At 39.8% G+C, this 26,145-nt stretch overlaps 1 protein-coding gene across 6 annotated transcripts in view; it reads left to right on the top strand.

Annotated features, from left to right (window-relative positions):
- Positions 1-10,989: 10,989 nt before the first annotated feature.
- Positions 10,990-26,145, top strand: part of LOC149317131 (zinc finger protein 236-like) — a 76,144-nt gene continuing 60,988 nt past the window's right edge. For 5 of the 6 annotated variants that reach the window (XM_089516913.1, XM_089516911.1, XM_089516915.1 and 2 more), the window contains exons 1-7: positions 11,005-11,044; positions 17,803-17,934; positions 18,560-18,724; positions 19,960-20,138; positions 22,175-22,299; positions 24,110-24,282; positions 25,635-25,781. In XM_089516913.1, coding sequence (XP_089373039.1) covers positions 17,908-17,934; positions 18,560-18,724; positions 19,960-20,138; positions 22,175-22,299; positions 24,110-24,282; positions 25,635-25,781 — 816 coding nt within the window. In that variant the 5' untranslated portion in view covers positions 11,005-11,044; positions 17,803-17,907. Of the gene's footprint in view, positions 11,049-17,802; positions 17,935-18,559; positions 18,725-19,959; positions 20,139-22,174; positions 22,300-24,109; positions 24,283-25,634; positions 25,782-26,145 lie in introns of all 6 variants that reach the window. The other variant, XM_089516912.1, reaches the window with a different exon arrangement.

Raw genomic sequence — 26,145 nt, 5'->3', positions numbered from 1 at the left:
AAAAATAAGTGCTTTATATTATGCAGAAAAGTGTGTTTGTGTGTGAATCAACACAGAATGAAATCATTACGCAGATCACAAAGAAATAATTTTGTTTCTGAAGCAAAGCAAGACATTTAAATCTCTGTAGTGGTTGACTATACTTGGGCTACCATGGTGTAGTGGTTTGAGTGTTGAACTATGATGGTGGAGACCAGGGTTCAAATCCACACTCAGCCATGGATCCTCCTTCGATGACCTTGGGCAAGCCATACTCTCTCAGGATCAAGGGCAACCCCCCTCTGAACAAATCTTGCCAAGAAAACCCTGTGATAGGACTCCCATACATTGGAAGTGACTTGAAAGCACACAACAACAAGTGGTTAACTTAATTAAAAATTAGTGAGAAAACTTGTAATTGCATTTAAGCTCTATGAACAAGGTCGCTTTAAAATTATACCACCTGGAGAGCATTTCTTTTGACAAATTACTGCCTGAGTCCTGACACTGTAGTCTGATGTTCTGCTCCAAATGTCCTGCTCCGAGATTTCCTGATCTGGAAGGTGGATATAAATATTTAAAATAAATAATTAAATAAAAGTAATGATAAACAACATTTCACACAAAATGCCATCTCCTGAATAACAATATCCAGCTATCCACAAATGGAATTAAAGGGCAAGGTTTTGAGGGAGGCTTTAATCTTTGTAAGTATGTCTTGGGAATTAAACACTGTACACACCTATAGAAATAGAAGTTTTTCCAAGAATAACCATGAGCTTTATTATCATTTATTTATTTGTTTATTTTTACAAAACAAAACTACAAAAAAGAAAATTATAAAAAGAAGCCTTCAGGGAAATAAATGAAGGCTATAATAAAAACAGCTTTTTATTGACATGGAGGAAAGTAAACAGCTATCAACAAAAACAGTATGTTTGAAAACGGGAAGCCCTATTGTTTATTCAGAGGTATGAAAAGAAATAGGTCAGTTAGTTTGTTTCCATGGTGACTATTATTGAAATAAGACAAACTGACATCAAAGCTGATTTATTTTCCTATTCACTCCTTTCTCTTAAAATCATTTTCATTTAAGATTTTTACTGGCTGAAAACACAATCTTTGGTTGAGCATTCTCAGAAAGATTTTGTTATTGCTTATTCATAGGAAGAATGTATGGCCCAGAATATTCCATTAGAACTGCTCAAGTTTTATGAACCAGTAATACTTTCAGTTTACACCAAAACCATGAATACATACAGTACATACTGCACAAAAGAGAGAGCTTGAAAGCTTTCCTTTATATACGTACAAATCTAGGGAACCATTTGGGTCGACTGATGTTAATACATGCCATTTGTTTAGTTAAATAAAATGAGAATTGCATCCTATGATTTTGGAGTTTCTGGCTGCTAAATACTAATTCCCATGAGGAAAGGAAAATCTTAATCCCAGATTAGAGTAATGAGTCAAATATTAGCTCACTGGGCATTTACAGCAAACATTTTCAAACCAGGAAATCCCAGCAGTAATTGTTTTTCTTTCCTATTGTTTTTTTCCTAATAAATCTTAATGCATACCACATCTGACTTTCTGTCTGTAAGCAGGAAGTCTAGACAATAAGCATTTTTATAGACACAAAAACAGCCACCCTATAATCATGTTACACTATTGGATTTATTGGGGCCTCTGTGGGGCTAGCAGTGTTTTTGAGGTGCTGGGAGTGTGCTTGTATTTTTTAAATTTCATTTTCTAAATGGTATATTTTCCCTTCCTCTCCTGGGCTGAATGCGTATACAAAATAGTGATGATTCCACTGGTGTACCAGTATATGTTCACTCTATTGATTAATAGAGAAATACAGTGGACCCTCCATATTCTCTGGGGTTAAGGGCTCAAGCCTCCTATGAAAGTGGAAAAACCGTAAATACAAAACCACTTGTTTTTTTACCTGAGAGAACAATGCTCTAGGAATCTTTAGGTCTTCCAGGGTAATTCTGTGGTCAAGATCTGCCAAATGTTGACCATGAAATTGCACTGGAGGACCTACAAATGCCTAGAGAAGTATTCTCTCTAGGAATCTTTATGTCCTCCAGTGTGACTTTTGACAGAAAATGACAACAGAGTCACGCTGGAAGACCTAGAGATTCCTGGATAGAATCTATTAATCAAATCTGTTAATAATCAAATCCACAAAAGTCAAAGACGCAAATGTAGAGGACCAGCTATATAAGAGATGTGTCCCAGGGATCTGTAGCTTTTCCAAAACATTTGCCAATGCTGCTGATATTGTAGTCAGATATTCTGTTAATTTCTGACAGATCAAATTCATACATTGAATAACTAAAGGGATATACATCTTGTGTGCCTGGAATAGTTATTTGACGGATGGTAACTGAGTGCCAGCAAGGTGTCGTGGTTTGAGTATCAAACTATGCCTCTGGAGAACAGGGTTCGAATCCCCACTTGGCCAGGAAACCCACTGGGTGACCTTGGGCAAATCACAGGATGGCAATGGCAAACTCCCTCTGAAGAAATTTGTGAGAATCTGAAGAAACTTGCCAAGAAAACCCCTTACTTCCTTAGGGTTGTCATAAGTCGGAAACAACTTGAAGGCACATAACAACAATTGACAGAAATGTATGTCATTATAATGTTCAGTACCTATGTTTTCCATTTGTAACTCTGATCTTTTTTCACTGTGTCTTCCTTTTGATTAAAAAAGAATTGTTAAGGGCTTTGCTCACACTAAAAACTGGAAGGCACTATGCGACTGTTCTGTCTCCTCTTTACCAAATACCTTGGGTTTTTTTAAAAAAAGAAGAAAAGCAAGGGAGAGTTATGAGTGGAACATGAACGTGTGAAATTCCTCCAAAATTCAGTGAATTAAGTGGGACTTTGATGAGATAAAAAAGCCCAAGCTGGAACGACGGTTCGCTGTTAAAGCAGCAGCTTCCTACAGTTTGCAAGGCTTAATTGATTTGTTGCCACAACTGAAAAAGATTCTCAGAGGCTTTCTGTATTTAGTTTGTTAGCTTCCTCCTTCCATCCCAGTTGCCAAGGCACTAAGACTCACCCTCTGTTCTACCGCTACCTTCTAACTAGAAGCAAGTAAGGTAGATTAAGTGTCCCCTTAAATCAGTGAGAAAGAATAATCCCCCCCCCCCATTTCAACTTGCTTTGGGAACAGTCTCTTTGGCTAAAAGGATGACATCAACAGCCACTGGAAACCTCCAGACCAGGGATTGTCCTATACTGGCAACCCTACCTGGAACGATTCTAAGGAGGAATGTGGAATTAATAGCTCTGCAATGTATTTTAATTCATAGTATTATAGTCTTTTGACTGGAAGCAGCTCTATGGAAAGAAAGGAGATGAATGGGGAAAAGATTTGGAGAAAGCAAATTCTCCAGGAAATCTTTTGGCTTTCAACACACACATATGTGTATAAAGCATCGTTCCACTCTAAACAGTATGCTGCTATTCTTAATCATCTCTCTTTTCCATAGAAGAGCAAGACTACAGTTAAGAACAAAACAACAACACAAAATTGGCAGCACTTGAAAAATCTTAGCTTGCATAAACCTTACTATCTGTGTTTCCTTTTCCTTTTTTCCTTTTTTTAAAAGTAAACATACGCCTGCAGTTCTTCCTGAGTCTACAAGCTGAGCCACAGGCTAAAACCAGCTAATTTCTATTTTCTGCTTTCTGAGTAGATATTTGATGGGTTGTCCACTAATGTTCTTTGTTTCAAGTAACCACATGGAAGTAAACAGTAGAGATTAATGGTCTTGAAACTCTTTTAACCCTTTGGAAAGTTAGAGATGTTGTGCATTCATACAGAGTATTTGCTGTCTTCGGAATCCATAAATAACACCAGCAATGTTTTCTTTGAGATCATTTTGCTCTGCTGAGCTTTGGATACTCTTTCTATTCATCAGTAGTTCAGGCAGTGTACTTGCGGTTGATGACATCAGCCCAGTCCCATTAAGTGAATTACAGCCTTGTCTTTTCTCCAGAGCCATCCCTAATCCTGTGCCCTAGGTTTCCTGAGTTAAATGGACTAAAATAGAAAATTACTGGTTGCTGCATACATCCTCTCAATTCATAGGCAATGTGATTTTACTGCATATGTTGTGTTGTGTTTTGACTACTGGCTCCTTGCACATTCCTCTTTTCCAACGAAGATAGAAGAACCCATCATTTAATTAATGAACAAAAGCACAAGAGAAGTGTGATAGACACATAATTCTGCTGACAGAAAGAGGCCAACATCTCATCCGTATATCCCCACAGGTTCCCAAAGCTTTCCTTGAAGAGGCTATTAAGATCTCCTCTGATACTACCGCTGGGTTTAATCTGCACTTCCCACCTCTTTTTGTTATTTGCAATCCTTATGTCATTAAGCTTTAAAAAAAACTTGGAAGAGAGAATGGAACAGCTGCAAAGGGAGGATGAATACAGAAAGACTAGAAAGAACCATCCCATCTGGATAGATCAGTTTCTGGTTCAAATTGAGACATTAATTTAAAATATCTCTTGTAAAGGAACAGAGAGTTCTTTACAAAAATAAAGAATCTCAAGAATTTTAGCTGGTTTGCCTTATTTCCTTGGGCTAGTCTACACATAACTGTATTATGGACATTGCTGTGCATTTTCACACATTCACATCACTGGTTAATTATCTTCACTTTCCTATGAAAATTCACATGTATTCACTCTCCCTCTGCCAAAAATGTGCAGTTATCCATTTCCATATTTACTTTCAGCAAGGGCAAACTTGTTTCTATCAAAAGCTGGGCTTATAAACCCAACTCCATAATCATGTTGTTGTTGTTGTTGTTATCTGCTTTTGAGTCAATCCCTACTCACCAAGACTCCCAATCCTCCACTGCTGTGCTCAGGTCCTGAAAATGCATGCCCGTGACCTCCTGAATAAAGTCCATCCATCTAACATTCCTGTTTTCTTTGTATCAGCCCTAGAATACTAAGAAACATTTTCTACATGTGGTGTTACTGTATTTAATTTACCATAGTCAAGCATACTTATGCAATGCTTTTGTGGAGATCCAGGAGGGAAAGATGGCAGGTAGGAGATTTCCTGGCACATGATCATGTATCTCCTTGCCCAATCATTGGCATAACTGTTCCCAGCTCTTTATTGTTGTTGTTGTTGTGTGCCTTCAAGTCATTTCCAACTAATGGTGACCCTAAGATGAACCTATCACAGGGTTTTCTTGCCACGTTTCTTCAGAGGGGATTTGCCATTGTTATCTTCTGAGGCTGAGAGAGTGTACCTTGTCCAAAGCCACCCAGTGGGCTTTCATGGCCAAGTGAGGATTTGAACCCTGATCTCGAATCATAGTCCAACACTCAAACCACTACACCACACTGGCTTGATCCCAGCACTATCAGCTGTTATTGCACCACCAAGCAAAAGCATTGCTCAAAGAAGTATTGAATTCCTCCTTCCACAGTGTCTGTAAAATACTAAGATAACGCCTGATTATGCTAACAGAAGTCACCCAAGAGATTCTATAGTTTAAGACCTTCCAACAAAACATGTACGTTACATGTCTTACACAGCAAAAATGAAATAAATTACCTAGCCACATCCATTATCTTTGTAAGCAAAGCAGACAGGACCTTGAGAGCACAGAAATGAGAAAAAGACTGTGGCATACACTACTATCCAAAGCCCGATACACACCGTCAGGAAGCGGTGTGATAGTAGGGCTCACGACCACACACCAACCACACGGTCCTGAGCCCTACTATGTGCGGGCGGTGCCATAATTGTGCGGCACCACCCACACGGAGGCGTGTCTATGACGTGTGGGCATCTGAGCACCCACACGTCTTCTAGAGGAAGTGACATCAGAGTTACCGCAGAAGTACTGCGCCGTTTGGTTGCTGCGGTAACTCTGCACAGCCAAAAGGGGCGGCATTTCTCCACACATCAGTCTCAGCCCTAAATCAGTATAAACCTTGAAGGTTGCTGTCTGCTCCATTGCTCCTGGGAACTATGATACTCTGGAGCAGTCAGTCTCTTTCACTGATGCATGCGCTCTCCTTAGAGATGTTTTTTCAGAGTTTCTTCTATATAGTCCTGGATTAAGAATAAATATCAACAGTAAAACTTAAATGTTGGAACTATAGTTCAGTGCTTTTTAATGAGTGAATACCATTTTTTTAACATGTTATCACAGAAACTACTCAAGTGATACTCTCTTTTATATATACATATAAAAAATTGATACAACTTTTCAATGTTAAATTTGATCTATTAATTATATATAGGCTGCACTCTATGTGACGCTTACTTGGAAGTAAACTCCATTAAACTCACTAAAATTTACCTCAGAATAAACTTCCCTGAGACCCTTCTATGAAAGTACTCAAGAAGCTTCTTTTTTTTTGGCAATGAGATGTGGAAACATGTGTTGAATACTGCAATTATTTCATCTTTCGAAATGATTTTAACTAAAATGCACTGCCGAGAAAATTACTATCTACAATAGGCATATTTATGCCATTAACTAATATTAGTGTATATTAAATATTGTATATTTTATTTGTCATGACAAAAGGAATAGTTTCAAATTTCCATTAGGTACAAAAGCTGGTAAGCAAACAAATATTTCAAACTGTATTGGAATACAGAATATTCTGGAAACCATTTCTGCAGCATTAATCGGCAGAGTTTATTTAACTGTAAATAAATAAAATGTATATGCTACCTTTCTCTGGGAAAGGGACCCAAGATGGCTCACAGATTTGACCCCTGGTCTCCTAAATCATGGGACATTATTACATGGGGGACAGGACATTATTGTCCTGTCCCTTGTTTATTGTGCAGTAATGGGAAGTCCTTTTATACAAAATTGTGCTTATCCAGACATTGTCCTGTCCAGAAAGCGCAATTGAATGCAGTCGCGCAAAAGGCTTTCTCACTATATCATGCTGATCCTGTGAATGTCCCATGAATCAACTGCAATTGTCCCCTGATTTCCCCATATCTTGTATTATTAGATGATCCTGGTAATACAGCTCTACTTCATTGGCAGGGCATTCACGGGATCAGCGCAATGTAGTGAGAATTGTCAGGGATGATGGGAGTTGTTGCTCTTCACCTCTGGCTCTAACTCACCACCTTGTTATGCAGCGGAGCTGATCAGCTTTGATCAGTGGTTAGTGCTTTTCTACCAAAGCAGCAGAGTTTCAGAGAATAGGCTGAAGACCCTGACAAACTCTCCAAGCCTTCTCACTCTTCTTCCTCAGAGGTCTTCAAACTTCTCCAGGATCCTGCTGGCTCTTGTATCTTCACTCAAGACACCAGACAACTCAGTAGTCTTATATAAAAGATCTACTTTATTCTACTATATACAAATACTAATGCCCTATAAATCACAATCTCTACAATCTCCAAAATATCTCCAAACTACTCCAACTACCCACAAAATACATTGGCAAACATAGCAATTATTATAGCCATTGTTAAACGCCACCCACTTAGTCAGTTTCCACCCAGTGGGCGTGTACATTCATTTTGATTGGTTCTCATAGTTCAATCCATACTTAAGAATTTCATCATTTCACCTTGTACACTTAATGAATCTCAGGTGTTTTCAATTGTACATTCTATAACTTTGTCCTTGACATTCAGGACTTCTAAATTGCATTAGCTTTTTCACCTGTGTGGCTTCTTAATTGCTTTTGCTTAGTCATTGTGACTTTCACATACATGTTTTATTTCTTCTACTGTATATCCCATGTTGCATTTTCCTTAACAAGAAAGCCTTTCACACGTTCACATTCAACTGCACTTTTTGGATGGGACAATGTCTCGATAAGCACAATTTTGTGTGAAAGTACACCCATCCCGTGTGATAAAGTCCATAGTCCAATGTTCAAAACACTACACCACAGTGGCTAAATGGTGGGTTGCTGGGGTGGCAGTCCAGTGGGTTGGTCTAGGTGGCCCTTGGGATCACTTTCAAGCCTATGATTGTAGGTGATGGATTCCTGCAGTGATAGTGTAAGGGATTGGACCAGGTAGCCCCTGGCGTCCACTCCAACCCTCTCATTCTAGCCTCATTACCACACTACACTCTTATAGTGCTGCTATTCTACTATTACTGCTCTGGCTGCCTCCTGTTGCATTCTGGGGTTTGTAGTTCTCTGGCTGAGAATTCTAAATGCCCCTTTTTAAACTGAAAATCCACGTTGGATTTTCGAACAGGAGGCAGCCAGAGCAGTTAAAGGGGAACAGCGGCGGCTATAAGAGTGTAGTGGTTATCTAGTACTGTAATACAACCTATCAACCACCAGATCCTGCCTGATCTTGGAAGCTAACCAGGTCGGCCCTGGCTACTACTTGGATGGGAGACTGCCAATGAATACCAGGCCGGCACCGTAGGCTCTGTTTCAGAGGAAAATATTGGCAAAACCACCTGCGAGTGAGTATTCCTCGCCTAAGAAAACCCTTGTGAAATTCATGGGGTCTACATTAGTCAACAGGAGAGACTTGAAGGCATATACACTTGTCCCTCCATATTTGCTAGGGTTAGGAGCACAATACTCCCATGAATATGGAAAAACCGCAAATAACAAAAACACCATGTTTTTATCTGAGAGGACACCTCTCTAGGATGTTTATCACACTATACTCTTAAAGTGCCACAATTCCAGTTTGACTCCTCTAGCTGCCTCCTGTTGCATTCTGGGATTTTCAGTTTTAATGAGGGGTATTTAGAATTCTCAGGCAGAGAAGTTCTCTGCATGAGAATTCTAAATACCCCTCCTTAAAACTGAAAATCCCACAATGCAACAGGAGGCAGCTAGAGGAGTCAAACTGGAATTGTGGCACTTTAAGAGTATAGTGTGATAAACATCTAGGACTCTCTAGGTCCTCCAGGGCAACTCTGTGGTCAACGTCCAACAGACGCTGGCCATAGGACTGCACTGGAGGAGCTACAAAGGCCTAGTGGAGTATTCTCTCTAGGTCTTTCAATGCAACTTTTAGTTAAAGTTGACCATAAAGTTGCACTGGAGGACCTAGATATTCCAAGAGAGAACTGTCATCTCGGCCTCAGAGGGAGCCATCAGGCAGACCCAGCAACATCAGGGACTGCCTGAAGGAAGAGGCCCCTCCCTCCTCAACTGTCATCTCGGCCTCAGAGGGAGCCATCAGGCAGACCAGCAACATCTTGGACTGCCTGAAGGATGAGACTTCTCCCTCCTTTAACTGTATTTTTATTGTATTAACGATTTTACTGTACACCGCTATGATCATCGCGGAATAGCGGTCTATAAATAAAACATATTATTATTATTATTATTATTATATGAATCAAAGCCGTGAATAATGAAATCTGCAGATATCAAAGCCACAAATATGGAGGCATGAGCGTACACACAACAGTAATGTAACACCTGCTTTTCTCATAAAGACATGAAAGACTGCTCAGTGATTGTTAGGCTGTGTTTCATGATCAGTAATGCCTGAGAGCCTGGTTCAAATCCTGACTTGGCTGTGTAAACCCGCTGGGTGACATTGGCCAAGTCACACTCTCTCAGCCTCAGAAGGCAGACAGCAACAACACAGTCACACTCTCTCAGCCTCAGAGGATGAGCCAATGGCAAAAAATCACTCTGAAGAAACTTGTTGTTCACCTCAGGGTTGCCATAAGTCAGAAATGACTAGAAGGCACACAACAACAACAGTTGTATACAAAGGCATTGTATGGAGAAGGTAGTTATGATGTGCATTTGAGCCTGGGTTCAGATAAGCTTCCCCTGAGATTTGGTAACTATTATTATTATTATTATTATTTTCTTATATCCTGCCTTTCTCCCAATATGGGGAAGTCAAGGTGGCGAATGAGTATAAAATAATACAATTTAAGAAATTATACAAAATATTAAAATACATATATATATATATATACACACACAATTAAAAAACCAATTAAACAATTTTAAGGATTAAAATTTATAATTTATAAAATTTATAAATTATAATTTATAAAATCTGTAAATTATAAAAAATTATAAATTAAAATATAATACAATAAAATAATACGTAGATGAAAATATTTTGAGAGGACATTGCTTCCCTAAGCTTTTTTAAATCACCGTTCCATGGAATTGTGGTCCAGGTTCCCAGGGACCCAGAGATGTTATCCTAAAACGACTGTTTTAATGATTTTAATGTATTTTATTGTTTTTGCTGTATTTAAGTGACTTGTTTTAAGGGAGGAGGGATAATGGGATTTATTTTATCATGTTATAAGTTTCATCACTGATGTAAGCCGCCTCGATTTTATTGGAGAGGCGGCACAGAATTTTATTATTATTATTATTATTATTATTATTATTAAACTCCACAGAAATCCAGAACAAAAGTGTCTTCCCTTTTCCCCTTCCAGCAAGTCCTTCCAAACAGCAGTGGGATTCTGTCCTGGTTTATTTGGAATCCTTTAATCATAGACAGCCAGCCACCCTGCCTTCACTTAGCTTCCAATGCAGCTCAAGAGGCCACTTCAGTATCCCATTAAAGTCCACACTCTCTAAGGCGCTGTCGAAAAGAACCCTTGCTTTCATGACTCCTCCATATTAACTGGCTCTCTTTAATCCCCTTTAGCTCCGCCCCTCCCAGCTGGCGGAGCCACAGCAGGGAGGGCCACCCAGTCGCCCTGTCACGTGACTCTCTCTTAGCCCCGCCTCCTCCACCTCCCTCCGACGGAATCCATTCCCGTCTTCCGCCCAGTCGCCGTCATGTGACCATATCTTAGCCCCGCCTCCTCCCTCCCTGAGTCCATTCCCCTCTTTCGCCGTGTCACGTGATCCTCTCTCAGCCCCGCCTCCTCCCCCTCCCTCCCTCCTTCCCTGAGTCCGTTCCCGTCTTCCGCCCAGTCGCCCTGTCACGTGACCCCCTTCTCGCTCAGCCCCGCCTCTGGCCGAGTCCGTTCCCGTGTTCCTCTCCCCCAGCTTCACTTCCGGCGGAAACTGAGCGTCCGTCCCCTTCTTCCTTCCTCCACCGCCGCCAACCGCGCTTCCGGCGGTAGGTAGGCATTTATTAAGATTGGGGTTTTTGTATTCTTCCTGAGGGACTAGGGTCGGTTGGTCGGGTTCCTGGAGCGCGGAAGGGAAGGGAAGGGACCGAGGCGGCTTCCTATGAGGCTGGGCGCCCCTGAGGGAAGCGCTTTCTCCCCGGACCCTGCAAGGTCCTCTACTCTCCCTCCCTGCCTCCCTCCCTCCGCAACTGCCAGGGACCCCCTTTGGTTCCTCTTGGCTGCTGAGAGCCTTCCCTCTCCTGGATATCTGATTAATACACTTGTCCCTCCATATTCGCTAGGGTTAGGGGCACAACAAGACCCCCGCGGATGTGGACAAACTGCAGATAACAAAAACACAGTGGGTTTTTCACACCTCTCTAGGAATCTCTAGGTCCTCCAGGGCAACTCTATGGTCAATGTCTGACAGACTCCGACCATAGAACTGCCCTGGAGGAGCTGCAAATGCCTAGCAGAGTCTTCTCCCTAGGAATCTCCAGGTCTTTCAGTGCAACTCCTCCGGAGGACCTAGATATTCTTAGAGGGAACGTATTAATCGAAGCTGCAGATATGGAGAGATGAGTGTAATGGGTCCCCCCCCCCTCCTTGGCAAGATCTGTCCGGAAGGAGGGTGTTTGCCTATCTCTGAGGCTGAGAGAGTGTGACTTGCCCAATCTGAATCCAGGTTTTGAACCCTGGCCTCTCCAGAGTCGCGTTGCGTTGTTGCTTGTCAGCCCCCAATTTGATGTGAACCTGGAGATTATTGCACTACTCTCTTTGGAGTTTATCATCACATTGGGGCTAATTTCAGCATTAAAGAGAGTGCATTTAAAGCATCCTGCAAATCAAGTGAAAACAGTGAGTGATTGCGCAAATGATTATCGCACGCAATCACGCAAATAAAGCAATATCGGATATGCGTTGTTGCTGAAATCCTGAAAGTGAAAAGATGTGTGTTAATGATTCTTTGCAACTGCTTTAATGGCAGCATTGCGTGATATTGCGTGATATTGTTTCACGTAATTACGCGATTTTTCAGGGATGTTGGTGGGATACACTCCCAATCTCTTTCGCATGATAAAACTCTTAAAACAGTTCCTGTTGCTCTGACTGCTTCCTATTGCATTCTGGGACTTGTAGTTTTTTAGGAAGGGGCATTAAGAACTGAACTACAAACCCCAAAATGCAACAGGAGGAAGTCAGAGTTGTTAAAGTGGAATAGCAATGTTTTAAGAGTGTAATGCAATAATCTACCCTGTGAATGAGACATCTCCAAGACCCCTTAGTTTCTACCACTCTGCTGGCCCTCAGTCTCCCTGACTGAGTCTGTCCGTATTGGGCATTTGGACTTCTTCTTTTCATCCTTTCATCTGTCTTTCCCAGCATTATTGTCTTTTCCAATGAGTCCTTCCTTTTCATGATGTGTCCAAAGTACGACAGCCTCAGTTTGGTCATCTTGGCTTCCAGGGAGGTTTCTGGCTTGATCTGCTCTAGGACCCATGTGTTTCTCTTTTTAGCTGTCCATGGTATTCTCAGCACTCTTCTCCAGCACCACATTTCAAATGAATTGATTTTCTTCCTATCTGCTTTCTTCACTGTCCAGCTCTCACAGCCATACATGGTAATAGGGCAGTGAGTCCCTCTAAATTAAATGGGCTTTAGACTCAAGAGGTGTGTTTAGAATTCCATCACAAATGCTGAACCTTTCCTTACTACTATATTTTTCTTTCATCTGCTTCATTCACTGTCCAACTCTGTCAAGGTGACAACATGGCACTGCCAAAATGTCTCTGTTTCTCACTCCTTTTTAACATGTCCCCCCATGCCACCAATTTGTGATGGTTGCGGTCAATATCCCACCATCTAATGTGTCCCAAACCTAAAAGACTTTTCTCAATGTTGGTAGCGTTTTTAAAGTACAGTTGTCCCTCCGTTTTTGTGGAGATCTGTTCTGGACTCCCCTGTGAAAACGGAAAATTGCCAATATTCAAGCCCCATTGGGTTGAATGGTGGCGTGCGCCTCTGGGCACCCATGGGCACGTGCCCATTTTGTCCCCCTTTGTTTGCCGCCCGCGAACGGTCGAGGGACGCGGCTTCCAAGTCCACAAAAAAGGAGAGGAGGCTGTACTTCTGAAATCACTCCAGACAGTTGCTTGTTGAAACAAAGTAATCGGTTTATTTACAAGTCAGGCTGAACACACTATCCCTTTTAGTGGATGGTGTTCACATTGGATAGGGTGTTTAAATGCTTTTTTAGATAGGCAGTTTGTCAGTTTCCTTAACTTATTTCTGTAATTGTTTCCTTATAACTTTATATGTGTTCCCTTATAAACTAAGTCGCTCAGAACCTTTATAAATCTTTTGTTTCTTTTAACCCTTCCAGTTAACTCTGACTCCACTAGTCACCAAGCATTATATCTCCTGCAGGACACTATACCAACTTAATTAAGGCCAATCTTTGTCCCTTTCCTGGGTATCTAAAACCCTTTCTAACTGTCCTCACAGCAGCATATCCTAGCCTCACTGGCTCTTCACCCCTCAGGGCACATTAAAACATCAATCCTAACCAACCCAAACACTCTCTGTCCTTCTTTTTGTACTTGCTCCTGGGAGCAGCCGCCACTTTTTCTTGGCTTGGCTCCCATTAGCTGTTGCCAAGGGTCTAATCTTTCTGTTGCCTCCACAACCTCACTCATCCATCAATGGTGATTGGGAACGGGTTGGACAATCTTTGTTTCAGTGTTCAGTGTTACACCTTTGCACTTTAGGATCTTGTCTGCTTCTTTCATGGCTGCCCTTCCCATTCCTAGTCATCTTCTGATTTCTTGGCTGCAGTCTCCATTCTGATTAATGCTTGGCCCAAGGTGTCCATAGTGCACTTAAAGCATGCTGGCTCTATGAACTTCTAGAGTTGTCTGGGCTTGCTGGAATCTGTTCCATCCAGTTCATTTCTGTTTTTGATATCTCAGTTTGTTTCCTCTGCTCATAATACCCACACCCCTTTAAAAGCAGCTGCTTATCCCTCCAGTCACCATGAGTTGACAGGTAATTTGAAGGCGTGTACAAACAGTATCCATTGAGGATGATAATAATATACATTGTAAAAAAACACTCATACTTTTACTAAAATCTTGTCCATATCCTGGGACAGATAGTGTGTTGTAGTATTTTGCATGTTGGACTATGACTCTGGAGACCAGTGTTCAAATCTCGTTTGGCCATGGAAACCCCCTGGGCGACATCAGACAAGGCACACAACAACAACAATGTAATTAGTGCAGCACAGTCTTCACTTTCCCCCCCCATTCCAGTCCCAAAATAGTTGCTATTATTGTTGTTGTATTTTTTAAAGTCCATGGCAACCCTGTCACAGGGTTTTGTTGGCAATATTTGTTCTGTAGAGGTTTGCCATGGCCTGCCTCTGATGCTGAGAGAGGATGACTTGGTAAAGGTGGAGACTATCAAATGGGAAGAAACCTGCCTCCCCAGCTCTTCCACCAAGCCACTCTAGAAATCAACTGCAACTTCCATCAGCCCTATTCAATCAACCACAATGGACGGTGGAAGTTGCAGTTCAGCTTCTGGAAGCCCACATTTATAACAGATACTGCAGGGGTACATTTTTACTTGTTTCCATTGGCTCCAGCTTGAGGTGTCAAAAACAAAATCTGAAAAGTTGCATATGTGTATAGTGGTCTTTTTATTTTTAATGAGTGTGTGCATGCCAGTCATATTTAGCATTCTCTCAAGATGCCAGCCACAGATGCTGGTGAAACGTCAGGAAGAAACTCTTCTAGAACATGGCCACATAGCCCAAAAAAACCCACAAAAAAACTTTGGATGCTGGCCATGAAAGCCTTCAACTTCACATATTTAATATGTTCCCATGCTTTTAAAATCCCAATTTCATTTGCTTGAAGCTCCTAGAGTGTGAGTTGGGAATGCTGAGCATGGAGCCCTGAAATTACATATGCCCACTCTTTGAAATCTTATTTATAACAGCTTTGCATTGTAACAGGTGGTTGTCATTTGACATATATTCCCTTATCTGGGGATCACACTGAAACAGGTGGACACAATGGAGACTGCAGTAAAGAAATAAAAAGAAGCCTAGGAATGGGAAGGGAGTTATGAAAGAACTTGCAAGATCCTAAAGTGTAAAGTTATGCAACTAAGCACTAGAGTTACAATTGTCCAAGTCATTACATTCCCCATCACCATGTGAGAGCTAGGCAGTGAAGAAAGCCAACAGAAAGAAAATAAACTCATTTGAGATGCTGTGGTGGAGAAGAGTGCTGAAAATACCATGGGTATCCAAAAAGACAAACTAATGGGTTCTTGAACAGATCAAGCCTGAACTTTCCCTTGAATTCAAGACGATGAAACTTGAGGCTGTTGAACTTTGGTCACATCATGAGCAGGCATGACTCATTAATAATGCTATGGAAGGTGGAGGGCAGCAGAAAGAGAGCAAGATTGCACACCAGATGGATAGACTTGATCAGGGAGGTCATGGACATGAATTTGCAGAACTTAAGCAGAGTAATGGAGGATTGGGGGCTTGGAGATCTCTCATCCACAGGGTCGCCATGAATCTGGCTGATTCAAGGGCAGTTAACAATAAGAATGAACATAGCATGTTACCTGAGAATATGGAAAAATAAAAACTGAAAACCATGCATTTTGCAGTAAACTTTGAACATTATTTGCACAGAAATAATAATTGTATAGAGAGCCAGTGTGCCGTAGTCACTTGAATATTGAACTATGACTCTGGAGGCCAGAGTTAAAATCCCTGCTCAATTGTCAAAACCCAGTGGGTGATTACATCAACAAATTTAATATGGATGCAACATATTTCCTTTTAAATAACAATGAAATTTAAAAACAATTGTAAGTAAAATATAATCTTAAAAAGCATTTCATTAATTCAGGGTAAAGTATTGTGTAGGATTTTTTTTCTAGTGTTTCCATGAATTTCAATATTTCACCTGGAAAAAATGAGAAAAGCCTTTCCTTTTCCAAATTTTTCGCTCCCCCACCTCACTAGGTCTTCACATCTCTGTATCATTCTACCTAATAAGCTACTGAAAATGCATTAAATGGTATAAACATATGGGATGTGAAGAACCTGTCCTCCCAAAAAAACCCAGAAAAATTGAGGTGTGGAACGGTTTTGCCTGTTTTTCTTTGGGATAGATTTTCAGTTTTCTAAAATAAAAGCTAGAAATTTGTGGGAACATAAGTGGTTAAAAATCCCCCAATGACATATTTTCTCTCTTGGAATAAGCGAGATGTGTTTAAGATAAAAGTTTACTCACTCAGATTGCAAGGGACTGCATAGTAAGAAGATCTGTATGTAAGATAATCAGTGGAATTAAACAATAATTTGTGTCCATATGTAAAACACTCAAATCCAAGATATAGTTTTGTACCTAGGGTGTGCTGCAGTATCATGACAGGAGTATATGGGGTGGTGTCTTTCATTGCTTGGAATGACTACTGATGACAGCAACTAAAATACATGGGCAAGATACTCCATTGGCAGACTTAGCTATGATGACAGAGCCTTGTTGTTATAGCTACTTCTGTGAATGCTTTCCCCTCACCTACCTCCTAAGCCAGGCAGCAGCCCAACTGAGGATTTCCCAAGGGACTACAGATTGTGGTGGAGGGAAATGACAGCAGCAGCGCTCTCCTGATTGTATTTTGGAGGCAGGCAGTTGGACAGACCCTGCTCCCAGAGTCCTGCTGCAGCTGCTTGCCTCAGCCCTCTCCATGACAGAGAACACTGCAGTCATTATTTCTTAGTGCCCTGATCTGCAGTACTTCAGAATTTTTTTGGCTGGGGCACTGCTTGGCTTAGGAGGTAAGTTTCTGGAGTCACATTTGGTCATTAACAATAGTAAATGTGAATCTCAAAGAAGAATAGGATGTCAGCCTTATATATTTATGTGGTATAGGATGCAGCAATTTGTATAAGACAGCTTTTCTCAATATTTTTACCCTGGATTAATCCTTGAAATAATTTTCAGATCTCACATCCCAGCATAAAAATTATATCAAAAAATAAATCACAATCTCTGATAGAATCTCTGGTAAACTCTCATGGGAACTTAAGTTCCATGAAACCCTGATATACGGTATCCTCATACCTAGAGAGCCAGTGTGGTGTAGTGGTTTGAGTGTTGGACTATGACTGGAGACCAGGGTTCGATTTCTGCTCGGCCATGAAACCCACTGGGTGACCTAGGGCAAGCCATATGCTCTCAGCCTCAGGTGAAGGCAGTGGAAAACCTCCTCTGAACAAATCTTGCAAAGAAAACCCCATCTTAGGGTCACCATAAGTTAGAACTGGCTTGAAGGTACACAGCTCGCACACACACATAGACCTTTATATTTTCAAATTTCATAAATATACCAAATAGCAAAGTCTTATATACTAATAAAGTTATAGTTTGGTATGGAAATAAGTATAGTATGTATTGCAATTGTATATAGTTCAATTTCCCCACAAGTGTATATTTTTCTGGTGAATTTTTCCCCCTATCACATCAAAATTTCTGGGAAGTCTACATCCAAATCTATGATTTTATGACTCTGTGATCTCTGTGAAAGCATGTATGTGTTTATGTTACATGTATTATTTTAATGGGAAAAAACCCATAAAAATAATGCATATGTATCATCTTGATACTTTGAAATGAACATGCATCAGTTTGAGCAGATACATTCCATTCAAATATCTATCATGTTTATTTTCTAGATGGTGTTCTAATGAAAATAAAGAACTACAGCTATATCCAGCAAGCAGTAGACTTGTGAAATTTGTTTTCTGTTGTCTTTAAAAGACACACAGTTTCAGCACCACATGAGGGATCATGAGCGAAATGACAAGGTATGTATCTTAGTAAGTCTGGTGGTTTTATGACAGAATGATTACATTGGAAAGTTTTCATAAATCTCCATTTTATTTCCTCATAAATAATTTTCCAGGATTCTTTGTAAATTATATTTTGAGAAGGCTGTAATAAACAGAATTTTCTACTTTTCCTGGCCTCATATGTATCCAGAAAAGTAACAAATAAACCTTATTTTGTGTGACTGTTTCACTGTTCCCAGCTCAGCATTAATTGGCTATACCTTGCTTGACCCACTGAATCTATAAATATTGATATAATTATGGTACATTACTATGAAAGTGCAAACATTATTCAGAAAACTTTCTCCACTTGCACAAATTTTCCATTGTTCATGAAACAGTATCATGGTATAACAAATACAGTGAATATGTTTGGCTGTAAAGGCTGTAATGTCAATTACACGTCTAGAATCATTGGAAGAAAATAGTTGTTTTCCAAGGAAATGTTCAGGTTTGGTGTTCTGTCTTAAAGCTGAAATGTGTCAGTCTTCTATTCCAAAGATACATGGCACAGTCCATTGGCAGAAAGGCTATATATGAACACAGCAAATTAGTTGCCTTCTTATTTTGAATATTAAACCTATCACCTGTTTTGTTTTAGCCTCATCGATGTGACCAGTGTCCAATGTCATTTAATGTTGAGTTCAACCTCACACTGCATAAATGCATTCACAATGGAGAAGATCCTACTTGTCCTGTTTGCAACAAAAAATTTTCCAGAGTGGCAAGTCTTAAAGCTCATATTATGCTTCATGAAAAGGAAGAGGTAATTGTATTCAATTCTGAAGCACTCATAGGATATATATATAGGTTTGAAGAGATGGTTTTTCCAGTGTTTTCACATTGCTTCTTCAGATCTGTGAAAAAGTTGTTTGCATGAAAATAAAAAATTGGCAGTCAGGAAAACAAAACCCTGTCTCTAGTTAAGATTTATTTATTTATTTATTTATTTATTTATTTATTTACGTTATTTATACCCCACTCTTCAGCCCCAATGGCTCTCAGAGCGGTTACATACACTTCACTAGTGAAGCATCAGATTATGAAATGCTGAATTCACTATATTCAGTATTGTTGTTGTTAGCTGCCCGACTTGTGGTGAACCTGTGGATGAGACTATCCTCCACTGCCTTGCCCTGATCCTGCAAGCCCTTGCCCATAACCCCCCTTATTGAGCCTATCCATCTGGTTTGTGGTCTTCCTCTCTTTCTTTCACCTTCCACCTTTGCTAGCATTATCGTTTTTTCTAGTGATCCATGCCTTATCATTATGTGGCCAAAGTATGAAAGTCTCAACTTGATCATCTTTGCTTCCAAGGAGAACCCTGGTCTGACGTGTTTAAGAACCCATTTGTTTGTCTTCTTGGCTGTCCATGGTATCCTAAATACTCTTCTCCAGCACCACATTTCTGCTTCCTTCACTGTCCAGCTTTCACATCCATACATGGTAATTGGGAATACAATGGCCTGAACGATTCTGACTTTAGTGCTCAGTTGTATGTCTTTGCTCTTCAGTATTTTTCCCAGTTCTTTTATAGCTGCCCTTCCCATTCCTAGCCTCCTTCTTATTTCTTGACTGCAGATTTCATTCTGGTCAGTGTTTGATCCTATATAAGGGAATTATTTAAATATTTCAATTTCCTCATTATCTAGATTGAATTTTTGTATTTCTTCTGTGGTCATTATTTTTGTTTTCAGCATCAGATTTGCCTTTGCACTTTCATCTTTGATCTTCCTCATTAACTGTTCCAATACCTGAATGTCTTCTGCTAATATTATATTCATCATATATACATAATATTCATAATATAATATTCAGTATATACTAGTTAGATGACCTGCATTAGTTTCAGAAGCATTTAAGATAATGGCCTTAAGAGATTTGTATTCCTAATTATATTTAAAAATGTGTGCACACATGCATGCACACACAAAAACATCAAATAACATTTCTTTATGCAGTTCCAGAAAAGAATCAAACAACTTACTGTTCTGTTCACAGAATCTTATCTGTTCAGAGTGTGGAGATGAATTTACTTTGCAGAGCCAGTTGGCTCTGCATATGGAAGAACATCGTCAAGAGTTGTCCGGAAGTAAAACCCACGTCTGTAAAAACTGTAAGAAAGAGGTTGAAACTTCTTCCCAGCTAAAGGAGCATATGAAAACACATTACAGAATCAGGTGAGAATTACTATATATTTAAATAGCAAGTACATTTCTATACCACTTATGAATGAATTAAACACTTCCTAAACTGTTTACACTATGAAAGCTAATTGCCCCCTTATAGGCTGGGTACTCTTTATCTCAACCTATGGGAGGATGCAAAGCTGAGTGGATCTTGGAGCCCCTGGGATCGAACTCACAATCTTGTGGCTTGCAGCGGGGGCATTTAACCACTACACCGCCATATTTTTCATATATTCTCATAAGTGTTTGGTGGCTCAAAAACATGCTTGTCATTCTCGGGAACATTCTGGGATAACTTTGAATATGCACAAACAAAAACAGATTTCACACTTAAATTGGATTGTTATTATATAACATTGTCTTTCTGCCTTGACAGAGTTACTGGGAATCCATAATAATTAAGATTAAAGTTGGCATGGTGTTATGAAAGCTTTTTCCATTTATTCAAGTGATTTTCAGTGGTGTTGCTTGAACTGTCTGTGTCAGTTTGTTTTTCAAATGGCTGGTTTGGATATGCCGCAATAGTCAGTGTAAAATGTGACATTAGCAAACTTAAAGTTTTCAACAAACATCAAAATACAATTTAGATATCTCATATAAAGGCTTTCAGCACAATTTATGCACTTGCTGAGGCAGCTCACCAACTTGTGTGGCAGAGATGCAGCACATATCCTTTTTCTACAGCAGACAAATAATAGCATTGGGACACATAATATTCATATACTCAGTGGCTTGTTTCATGTAAGCTCCCCTTCCCTCAACATATCTACATCAAGGGAAGTAATAGTGCCATTCTATTCTGCTTTGGTCAGGCCTCATCTGGTATACTGTGTCCTGTTCTGGGCACCACAATTAAAAAAGGACATTGAGAAACTGGAGCATGTCCAAAGGAGGGCGACTAAAATGGTGAAGAGTCTAGAAAAAATGTCCTATGGAATGACTTAGGGAGCTGGGGATGTTTAGCCGGGAGAAGAGAAGGTTAAGAGGTGATATGATAGCCCTGTTTAAATATTTGAAGGGATGTCATGTTGAGGGAGCTTGTTTTCTGCTGCTGCAGAGACTAGAACACGGAACAATGGATGCAAACTGCAGGAAAAGAGATTCCACCTCAACATTAGGAGGAACTTGCTGACAGTAAGGGCTGTTCAACAGTTGAACAAACTCTCTCAGAGTGTAGTGGAATCTCCTTCCTTAGAGGTCTTTAAACAGAGGCTGGATGGCCATCTGTCGGGAATGCTTTGATTTAGATTTCCTGCGTGGCAGGGGGTTGGACTGGATGGCCCTTGCGGTCTCTTCCAACTATGATTCTTTCGTTCATTTACTGTTTTGTGTGCAGTTGAAGCACCCCACATGCATTTCAATACAGGCTGCTCCTTCATTAAAGACTTTTTACTGATTGATCATATGAATTTTAATTCTCTAATCTACTGATCTCTTTATTCCATTTGCATATGTTTTCATTTTTTGATAAAGTACATCTGTAGCTGGCATTGTTGTAATCCTCCAGTGTGAGAGGAAGGGAGAATGCTTCTGTTAAGATGGTGCCTGCCATCTGTACTTTTCACAGAGATTTTAATTTTATTTATTTATTTAAAAGTCTGTTTCTTGATTAGTTAGGAGATTTTTTATCTAATTGGTTAGAATTTTAGTTTTTTATTGTTCTGATTTCAGTCCCTCTTCTAATTAATTTTCTGCCATCTGCAGAAGCGGTAAAACAAGAAGACTGTTATTCTGTAGACACTTCAGAAGATCACAAACTGTTGTGTTTTTGGCACCAATAGTGGGGCACTTAATTTATGTGTACTCTTTATTTGACATTAATTCAGCTTGTAATAGTCATTAGAATAAAATGTTAGATGATGTACAGTAATAGTGAGTAGATTGTTAACCAGGATAGCACCTACTGTATTGCATATATGACCAATTCATGATTGGTCCAAAACCTAGTTGGGATGATGACCTTTATGAAGTGATGACAGAAGAATGGAATTTGCAGTAACATTTCACTGCTTAATATTTATCCACAGGGTATCAAATAACAGGTCATATAACAGAAATATCGACAGAAGTGGGTTTACATATTCATGTCCACACTGTGGGAAGACTTTCCAGAAACCAAGTCAGTTAACACGACATGTTCGTATACATACAGGTAAGATGGTTAAATCCAAAGACAGTGCATCTGAACATATGTGTGGATGTATCAGAATCTATTTTTTGCCTGAGTGACAAAGGCTTCTCTGTTTTGTTTTCATATTTAAACTTTTTAGGCATTTCTCACCATCATTGATTCCTATTCACAGAGTAGCAATATAGTGTACTGATACTTTTTAAAAACAGAGGCAGAAAAGTGGCATTGGATGCACTTCAGTAAAGACTATTATTAATACCACACACGTAAAGTACACATTGTCCCAACCTGCATCAGATACAAACAATGAATGATAGAATATCCTGCATCCTTTCAACTTCTCGTAGAATCTTTAATCTGGGAATTAACCAGCTCAAATTTGTTATACATTTATGCTACATTTCCTTCCAACATAAAACTCAGAATAGCAGTCATGAGATTCATAATTTGACAATGACCAGAGGTAAAGCTGCTGTACCATATGCCCAAAGTAGTTTTACCATATGCACTTCAGACCATGTCTTGAAAGCATTATAAATGGCTGCGCAGGTTGGCCCAAATAGCACACATGGAATTTTCTATATGCCCCACACTAAAAGTTTTTTGTACAGTTAGATGAGTACAAAAAAATAACAGAAACTTCCAGGGGTCACTGTTGTCCTCTGATACATAAGAAATAGGATTAATAGATTAAGACACACTTAGGTTAATCCAAATTCTCCATCTTTTCTCAGCCTTATGCAAAACCTAGCATCTTTGTTAGTTTGCACAGGGCTTGCTTAGGATGTCAGTGGGAAAACTGCTGCATATCCTGTAGGATGAATGGGCCTTCATAGGTGAGAGTTCATTTTCTGAGTAGGATTCTGGAAAAGTTTGGCACGGAACAGACCGCCCAAAAAGGGCGGCCTGCTGGCACCTGGATTTCCGCCAGAGGGAAGCCTCAGCCACCAAACGGCGAAGCTTTCCTCCGGCAGAAAAAGAACCCACAAAAAGCAGGTTCTTTTGCGATGCCCAAGTGCATAAATGGCACACTCATGACGTCACAAGCGCGACGTGACGTGTGGACGCTATGCATCTGTTATGTAATGGCGGCGCCCGTGTGGACAGGGCGCTGCCATTTTGACACTGCTAGTACGTACTAGGGTTAGGGAGTGTCTGCATGGTGTGTGCTCCCTAACCCTAGTACCGCCGCTGCTACGCCACATTTTGCCCGTCTATAATGGGCCTTTGTCTTTATATTCAGTCAGCACCCTTTACTGTTACAGAATGGTGGGAAGATGGTTTCTTATTAAGTCTATTTTATTCCATAGGTCATTCTTTTTAAGGTGGATTTGTAATCTGTGGTTTAATTATTTTAATAAGAGTAGAATCATGTCTATTAGTTGTAATTATTTATATCATTCTTCTTGTCCACTTAGTTTTTGTCCAGTCCAACTACAAGTGAGTTGTGTGCCTCAACTTCCCAACTAGGTTTAGTGGAGCTAAACCCAGATTTAGCACTGGAAACTTAAATTGGTGTTTATGGGTGAGAGGGCACTCTGTAAAGCTCTGCTTGTGCACAGCAGCCTCTGTGCCTTGCTCTTCACTATCCAAATATATACAGTCCTGTGATTTCATGTTAGTAATACTCAGATAAGCACTATTGCACCATTATATCTGTGCTAGCTTTTATTTTCCTCCCTGCATAGTAAAGAGCAGTGATAAAGGACAATTATATCATTTGGCATTCTTGTATCTGTGTAGACCTTGTAGAGAAAAATGGAAAATGTTCATTATTTTAGTGTTGATAGTTACTAACAAGAACTTTTCTCTCTGTATTTAACATTTTTAGGTGAAAGGCCATTTAAATGTAGTGAATGTGGGAAAGCATTTAATCAGAAGGGAGCTTTACAAACCCATATGATTAAACACACTGGTGAAAAACCCCATGCCTGTGCCTTTTGTCCTGCAGCCTTTTCTCAGAAAGGCAATCTTCAGTCACATGTTCAGAGAGTACATTCAGAAGTGAGTATCAGGAGTTTATTTCTGACACAACATACTTTATATCATATTGTTATTAATAGTCAGTGTTTCCAGGGATTGACAGGCGTTCCCCAGCACAATCAGCTGTGCTCCCCCCTCCAGAAATGGAGCTGTTATAACAATGCTTCCATATCCCATCCCACTGTCAATGGTCAAAAGTTAACATGAGGTTCAGCAGACACAACAGAGGCATAGTTGGGATATGATTTCAAGAGAAAATGGGGTAGGGGAGTGGAAACGGGTAGAATAATGGGAGATTTAAGAGTAAAATATGTGGAAAGAAGGAGGCTAGCAAAATCTGTCACCTGTGAAATTTTACAGGTCATAATATTTGCAATTATTTTGTAGCAAGTGTAAGCAGATTTTCATTAAACCAGTGCCTCTCTGATGTAGATTCAAATCACAGATTGCTGCAAAATCCATCAGGTTTGAGCTCTGGGTCCTATTCTCAGGAGCTTCAGAAAACAAACTTCAGTATAACATCCTTTCAAATATTTAAACAGGGCTATCATATTACCTCGTAACCATTTACTCTCAGGCTAAACATACCCAGCTCCCCAAGTCACTCTTCATAGGTAGCATGGTTTCCATACCTTTTACTATTTTGGTTGCTCTCAATATGCTCCAGCTTCTCAGTATTTTTTTTAAATTGTGGATGTAGTTCACTTTATTTGCTGAGCTAATCTGACATAAACTGAGAGTAAGGCACCACTATTACTTAAACATATAAGATTTCATTGAGAGTTCAAAACCTGCCAGTCATACTTAAATTTGTGGTATATTTCTCTGTATGTATAATGCTTCTGTGGTCATCTGAGGGCTCCAGCTCATTAACCCAATGCTTTTCTGTGTGTTTTGTTCTTAACAATTACAGCATTTTTATGACAACCTAATTGATTTAATTTGTTTAAATTCAACTGTCAAGCACAGTAGTCCTTTTCTGGTTTTTTATGCTGTTGTATTTTATAGTGTTTTAAACGTAATGAGCTGTTTTTATGATGTTTATATTGTATGTCTTGTATTCTGTTTTTGTATTTCTTTTGCCTTGTTGTAACCCGCTTTGATCTACCCTGGAAAAGCGGGCTATAAATAAAAATTATTATTATTATTATTATTATTATTATTAGTTGGATCATGTCATATTACATGCTTGTGGATATGGCTGAAAATTTTCAAACATGTTTGCCCTTTGAGTTCATTTATAAAGCAACTTGGATGGCTCATTTGGCTATAAAATAAAACAGTGTCTTTAAGTTAATATTAGATACAATGATATAGTTTATAGTATATAGAGTTTTAAGACTAAGCATTTCCCATTTCTTATGTTCCTAAAGGTGAAGAATGGTCCTACATATAACTGTACAGAGTGTAGTTGTATCTTCAAAAGCTTAGGCAGCTTAAACACTCATATCAGCAAGATGCATATGAGTAGCACACAAAACATAACAAGTTCTACAACGGAAACATCGCATATTACAACGGTACCGTTTGCACTCTTATTTCTTTTTGTAGAATGAAGTTGGAATACCTTTGTCCACTTGTATATCATCTGCCGCTTCACCTAGGGTGTGAGAGAGATTGGGATCGGGATCTGCAATTTCTGTTTTAACTTGTTATGTGCCTTCAAGTCTCCAATTTATGGAGATCTGGAGGTGAGCCTGTCACAGGGTTTTCTTGGCACAGTTTGTTCAGCTGAGGTTAGCCTTTGATTGTCTGAGTCTGAGAAAATGTGACTCGCCCAAGGTCACTTAAAGAGTTTCCATGGCCAAACAGGGATTTGAACCTTGGTCTCCAGAGTCATAATCCAATAGTCAAATGATGACACTACACTGGCTAAATTTAATT

Source organism: Sceloporus occidentalis, unplaced genomic scaffold (genome assembly GCF_023333645.1).
Source record: "Sceloporus occidentalis isolate IW3139 unplaced genomic scaffold, rSceOcc1.0.p SCAF_3, whole genome shotgun sequence".
NCBI classification, from domain to species: domain Eukaryota; kingdom Metazoa; phylum Chordata; class Lepidosauria; order Squamata; family Phrynosomatidae; genus Sceloporus; species Sceloporus occidentalis.
The sequence above is the reverse complement of the archived record's forward strand: the minus strand, read 5'-3'. Positions and strand labels throughout refer to the sequence as shown.